The sequence below is a fragment of the Branchiostoma belcheri genome, unplaced genomic scaffold (assembly GCF_001625305.1).
Source record: "Branchiostoma belcheri isolate BF01 breed outbred unplaced genomic scaffold, Haploidv18h27 scaffold51, whole genome shotgun sequence".
NCBI classification, from domain to species: Eukaryota; Metazoa; Chordata; class Leptocardii; order Amphioxiformes; family Branchiostomatidae; genus Branchiostoma; species Branchiostoma belcheri.
This window is the reverse complement of record NW_017804143.1, coordinates 1,347,180-1,353,538: the sequence shown is the minus strand read 5'-3', so window position 1 is coordinate 1,353,538 and position 6,359 is coordinate 1,347,180. Positions and strand designations below refer to the sequence as shown.

Below are 6,359 nucleotides of genomic sequence, written 5' to 3'. Positions count from 1 at the left end.
CTGTACGGTGCCTTACCTGGTCCAAAAATGAAACGACCACACAAATATTACCTGTACGGTGCCTTACCTGGTTCCCAGATGAAAGGGCCACACAAATATTACCTGTACGGTGCCTTACCTGGTTCCCAGATGAAAGGGCCACACAAATATTACCTGTACGGTGCCTTACCTGCTCCCCAGATGAAAGGGCCACGCAAATATCACCTGTACGGTTCCTTACCTGGTTCCCAGATGAAAGGGCCACGCAAATATTACCTGTACGGTGCCTTACCTGCTCCCCAGATGAAAGGGCCACGCAAATATTACCTGTACGGTGCCTTACCTGGTTCCCAGATGAAAGGGCCACACAAATATTACCTGTACGGTGCCTTACCTGGTTCCCAGATGAAAGGGCCACGCAAATATAATTTACCTGTACGGTGCCTTACCTGCATGCTCCCCAGATGAAAGGGCCACGCAAATATCACCTGTACGGTTCCTTACCTGGTCCCCAGATGAAAGGGCCACGCCAATATCACCTGTGCGGTGCCTTACCTGCTCTCCAGATGAAAGGGCCACGCAAATATCACCTGTACGGTGCTTACCTGGTCCCTACATTATGAAAGGCCCATGGAAAGTATTTCCCGTATACGCGTACGCGTACGGCGTTTTACTGGTAACGTAATCTAGACCCAAGTCCCTCACGCAGTCATTACCTGTAAGGTTTCCAGAGCTAAGAGCCGCACAAATGACTGTTTGTGGCTTATCCACCGAAGTGGAGTGATTATAGTCGTAAAGGTTGACGTTTTTTGCCCCTAAAAGTTGTGGATAACGCCGGCAGCCCTCCCCACCGCTAGCTATCGCTCACTGCAGCAGCTGATACCCCGACCAATAGCAGCGTGGAGCTTGCTGAGAAATTGACCAATAGCGGCGTGGCCGTCTTTCGTGGCCGTCCTACCATATTCTAGACCAAGCCATACCTCCGCACAGAGGAAGATCACTAGTAATGGCGGCTCGACCTGCATGATGGTGCAGGAGGGATCCTGTGTTTCGGAGGCCTTTTCTGCGAGTGAACTCTTGAAAAAACGGTGGGACGTCCGCAGTTCAGTAGGGAAGGAATTCCCCTCGACAAAACTCATGAAGCAATGAATCTGGACTCGTTGTCGCTGGCCCTGTCTCAAATCAGTTACGCTGTGGCGAATCTGAGCAAGAAGAACTACAAGTCGAGCGTTGCGGAAATCTCTCGTGTAAGTCATCGTTTATGTATTTCTTAATCCAGTATTGTACAACCAAAACCTCTAGTGGGAACGATATACATTTAGTGTACCTACAAAGGATTATATTTGGTTCTAAATGAAGCGATTGCGTGGTGAATTTCGCCGCGCCGTACTTTGGTTTCAGACGACCGCCATGTTTTTTTTTCACCGGAAAAAAAAAACTGGACATAATTTGTGACGTTATATAATTCAACGGCTGGGTTTTAGCGCCGCCGCTTTAGCTGGCTAGAGCCAAGAACTTTTAAAATTGCTGTACGATTTTTGATTCTTACGTATATTCCATGGACACCAGGGATACCTTGTATTATATACAGTGGCCCCAAATCAAGTACACATAAGGTAAGCTAGGCACATGGCATAACACTGTTCTCCAAGCAGATGTTAAGGTGATAGATTGTAACGTTTCCTGAATGTTCATCCATTCTGACACCCACTCACCCGAATGTTGGGCGGCTTAGTTTTCAGAAAAGCTCAGCTATCAGAGAAATGGTACAAGGAAATCGTTCCAATCTGCACACCCATCATCTGCTTGGACTGAGTTGGAGATATATTATTTAACAACATGGCATCACACCAGTTCTGTGTTACATCAGTTGCTGTTGCATAAACTTGCATTGCATCAACCTTCAGACAAGCATATGACCCGGGCGGGGGTTATTTTGTAAATCTGTCTGTTTTTCGTGGCCTTTTTAAGCGTTTGTATGGCTTTTTACATGGAATGAGCCTTCTTGGACAATGGGGTTCAAGCACCAACAACTGGCCAGTCTAACGTGTCTGGACCTACAATGTAGTACTATATCAGCTTGTGGTTAGAAAATTAAATTATTGAGATGGTGGCCTGGGTAAGGCATGGGTTCGATTCCCGGGAGCCAGGAGAATGTTCTACTCGCCCCCTACAATGTATGTGTTTCAGTAGTGGTTCCCACGCTGGCTCTATGTGTAATGCCAGAATGTGCCACATAGGATGTTGAATGAATGAATGAATGAATGACGACCTTCATTGCACTTTTTTGCCACACTGGGCTAAGTACGGGTCACAACAAAACAAGATGAACAGATACAGTTAAACAGATACGATATTGGACTCAGAAATTCAAGTATGAATCTGTAAAAGAAAAGGGGATTAGTGTAACAGTGGGGGCCACCAACTGGTCAGTCTAACTGGTCTGGATCATTTAGTTTAGCCTTGTGGTTATATATATTAGTACGTTGGGTTTGTGAGCTGGTGGTACGGGTTCGAAATCCAGGGAGCCAGGTGTCTGTACTACTTGCCCCTTCCTCTTTCCCACACCAACACACCTTAATTATGTGTAAATAATTTACTTTAAGATCTGTTTTCCCCCATAAGTTGTATTTTGGTTGTCATGTTCAGATTTCATGAAATCATATGTTTTGTTTTTTTAATTATTTCTATAAAAGGATTTTTAATGCATTTCTTTACAAGAAATGCCAGATTGTGATTTGCCCTTTGTTTTAACAAAGATTAATTTACCGAGTAACAAATTGTCTGGGTACGGTTCACAAATATGTAAATGGTATGATGTGGGTGGAAATGAAAAATGAGGCCTTCAGATAGGGCAAAATGGAGGGGGGTATGGATACCTACCAAATATGTTCATAGCTTGATGATCTCACACTGAATCACAGTCACAGTGAAAATTGTGAACATAAAACCAAGTTGCAAATACTTCAACATCATGTATTGTACATGAATGGGTCTAGTCTTAGGCAGCTTGTACAAAATGGATGTGTCTCACCTTGAAGCAGTATAGGGTTCAGTAACAAAAGAGTCTGAATCCTTTTTCTAGGACAAGGTTGCTTTTCATCCTGTGTTATTTGACAAGAATGGGCTGCATGTATGCTAAGTTATGTATGTAAAAACGTGTTATGCTAAAAGCTAGGGTAGATGTTCTTGGACAAATGAACAGGACAGATATTTCTCAAAATATTCCAAAAAATTATTTTTGAACACGGGGAATGTTTTATCAATGGTCAGTGCAAGCTGAAGGGTAGGTGCAAGTACTCGAAATAGACATCGGAAATACATGTACCATGGTACTACTCCATGTAATACAGCCCCAATTTTACCTGCATACTTCAAAGTGATACTGGTATGTACAATCAAACCTGTACAAGTGAGCACCTCTACATAAGGACTACCTGCGCTGGCCATTCAATGATTGATATACAGTCAAACCTGTACTACAAATGATCACATGGCCCATTGTGACCACATTTTTTCCCTTAGGTAACTTCTTCCTTTGGCCAAAGAATGAAACTATCAAAAGAGTGACCACCTGACCACGTAGACCAGATTCTGTTGGGTAGTTTTGACTTCATGCTTGTATACCATTTGTGTATTTAAATACTATTTGCGGTAAATTTTGTTTTAAAATGTGCCTGAAACTTTTTTTCCGTAGCTTGTTGATCAACACGGGCCTGAGGCAGATCGTCACTTGTACCGTTGCCTCTTCTCACATGTGGATTTCAGTGGGGATGGTAAAAGTGGTGGAAAAGACTATCACCAGGTAATATACTCTTAAACTTATCTGCAGTAAAGCATTGTACAGTAAGATGTAGTAGTAGTAGTAGCAGTAGTAGTAAGCCTTTAGTTAAACTCGAAAGCTTGTTCAGTACATACATATGACTGCTTTTCAACAAGGTCGAGGGTGAGGGCGGGGTCATGGATTACAAATCAAACCAAAATTTGATAGATAGCATGACATAGAATACTGTCAAATTCTTCATGCAGTAAAGCAATTCACAGTAAGCTAACATCAAGTAAAACACTGTAAAAGCAAGTCTTATAATCAATGATCATAGATATCGCCAGAAAGTTGACTATTTTTTACCTGAAAATCTATCACATTAAATGGGGCTCAATTACCTTTGAACATCAGCCAATTCCTAAAAATTATCAAGAGGAAACTGGCTATATATCTTGCTAAAACGTCCTTGCAAGGCTATTTTTTTCTGAAAGAAGAAACCTCAAGGTATATCCATGTAGCTAGGGAAACACTGACTGAGCTCAGGTGTTGTTGTGCTGGTGGGTTACTCTTGCCTACTTTGGTCCAGACACAGCTGCTGATCCAAGAGTGTGAAACCCTGATAACCAAGCCTACCTTTGTGTCTACATTGTGCTACGCTGTAGACTTCCCCCTCCACCATCAAAAAGTAAGTACAATACGTCTTTAATCCTTGTCCTGCTGGATTTTTTACACAATATTTTCAAAGATTTTTGTCCCAATTTGAAGTTGCATATTCCAGAGTGTGTGTTGTGCAATGTACAAATGTACCTGTGTATGTTGATTCATGTTCAGTCGCTTGTACTGTACGTAACTGTCACTTTTTTCATTATTGGAGCTAAAAAAATGTAAACCTGCATTCTATGTCATTTTTACAATTTACATTATGGATTGTGTTACCGTTAGACCTTCAGCCTACAGGGCTAATGGGTACAGTCAAAAAGGGTCCTGATCAGATAATACATGAAGAAAAATAATGCGTCACAATGATTTTTTTCAGAGTTTAAAGCCGTCCGTGCAGCTTTTCCCTCAGCTGACCAAGGTTCTAAAACTGAACAAAATCCAGGAGGTGGGTTATATTTAACGGTTGAAAATATTTAAAAAAGATATAATTTTGTTTAACTTAGAAAGATGATGTGTGTAACTTAGCACACTAGATGAGCAAAACAGTTGTGTTAACAGGCATATTCTTAATACTTCATGTCTGTTTTCTTATGTTTCTAGCTTGTCAGGACATGTTCAATCCAAGCCTTGTGACCAACTGGCTTTTTCCTTTCCCAGGTTGTGTTTGGGCTTGCATTGTTAAATTCGTCCATACTAGAGGTTCGAAACTACGGTGAGTTGCCCACTTACATTCTTCATGGAGTTACAAGCAACCCCTACTGCTTAGATATAAAGTTGATATTCAGTTATCAATGATGATTTCGAATTGATTATTGCATATTCATGAACAACTGATATTCTATTTTCATGTTGATATTTTCAGCTGCCCAGTTTGTGAAACAGAAGCTCCCCGATCTCCTCAGAACCTTCACAGATCCAGGTAGGAACCATAGTTACAAGATTCCTTAGTTCTTTGTTTTGTATCTATTTATGGGGGTACCTAAGAAATAAAGGGTGCCTTGTTTGGGGCTATGTCAAATACTTCAAGTATGAAATAATGTTGTAAATGTGCTAAAAGAATTGGCAATAAATGTCAATATCAGACGGGTTTTCTTGTCCAGTTTTTTATTTGCAGCCCTGAAATTGCATTGGCTTTGTACAGTTCAGAATGCACTCCCAATGTGAATTTGAGGGGATTCATGCCTCAGCTAACCGACATCTTGCACACGCAGTCGTCCCTCAGTAAGACATCTGGAGCCGCATAGTTCCTGTTTAGAACTTTTATTCAGCCTGTCACACGACCGGTTTCGCCTGTGTTAGTTCAGAATGCACTCCCAAGTTAGCTTATGAAGTTGTGTTGCTCCTCCTGTGCTGTTGATCTGAAATCTAAACAGCTGTTGTGAGGAAAGTCTGAACGTTGTGTTGTTCCTCCTGTGTTTAGATCTGAACAGCGGTTGTGAGGAAAGTCTGAACGTTGTGTTGTTCCTCCTGTGTTTAGATCTGAACAGCGGTTGTGAGGAAAGTCTGAACGACATCGCCATCGAAGTTCTGCACCTGCTGCTTATAAACCTACACGGACCCAAGGACAAGTTCGGCATCGGAGCTGAGCAGAAGGAAGCTTTCATTGCTATCCTAAAACAAGGTAAACCACCACCTAACTGTATGGAGGCGAACTGTTAATCTTGTATTGCAATGTATCTGTTTTGCGTTGAACTATGTTTGAGCTTTTGAAAAGGTTGGCAGCACTCAACGCATTGTAGAGAAAGCATAGGAAATGTTAACGGTAAGAAATGTGATAATCCAGTCATTGTTTTTGCCAGCACTTATGTGTAGATTGTAGTGACAGCCTGACTTTAAATGTGTGTCAGCCTTAGAAAAATTAGACTGACAAGATTACATTATTTCTTTGTTAGGGACCGTACGATATTTACCGGGGAGGGGGGCCGGGCGGTCCGGGGTAGCGTAAAAATTTTTT

General features: G+C 41.8%; 1 protein-coding gene across 1 annotated transcript in view; it reads left to right on the top strand.

Annotated features, from left to right (window-relative positions):
- The first annotated feature begins 956 nt into the window (after window positions 1-956).
- LOC109480446 (CCR4-NOT transcription complex subunit 1-like) overlaps window positions 957-6,359 on the top strand; it is a 35,492-nt gene continuing 30,089 nt past the window's right edge. The window contains exons 1-7 of the mRNA XM_019782636.1: window positions 957-1,226; window positions 3,677-3,784; window positions 4,332-4,430; window positions 4,782-4,850; window positions 5,063-5,117; window positions 5,268-5,324; window positions 5,883-6,026. Of these exons, the coding sequence (XP_019638195.1) occupies window positions 1,125-1,226; window positions 3,677-3,784; window positions 4,332-4,430; window positions 4,782-4,850; window positions 5,063-5,117; window positions 5,268-5,324; window positions 5,883-6,026 (634 nt within the window). The 5' untranslated portion in view covers window positions 957-1,124. The remainder of the gene's footprint in view (window positions 1,227-3,676; window positions 3,785-4,331; window positions 4,431-4,781; window positions 4,851-5,062; window positions 5,118-5,267; window positions 5,325-5,882; window positions 6,027-6,359) is intronic.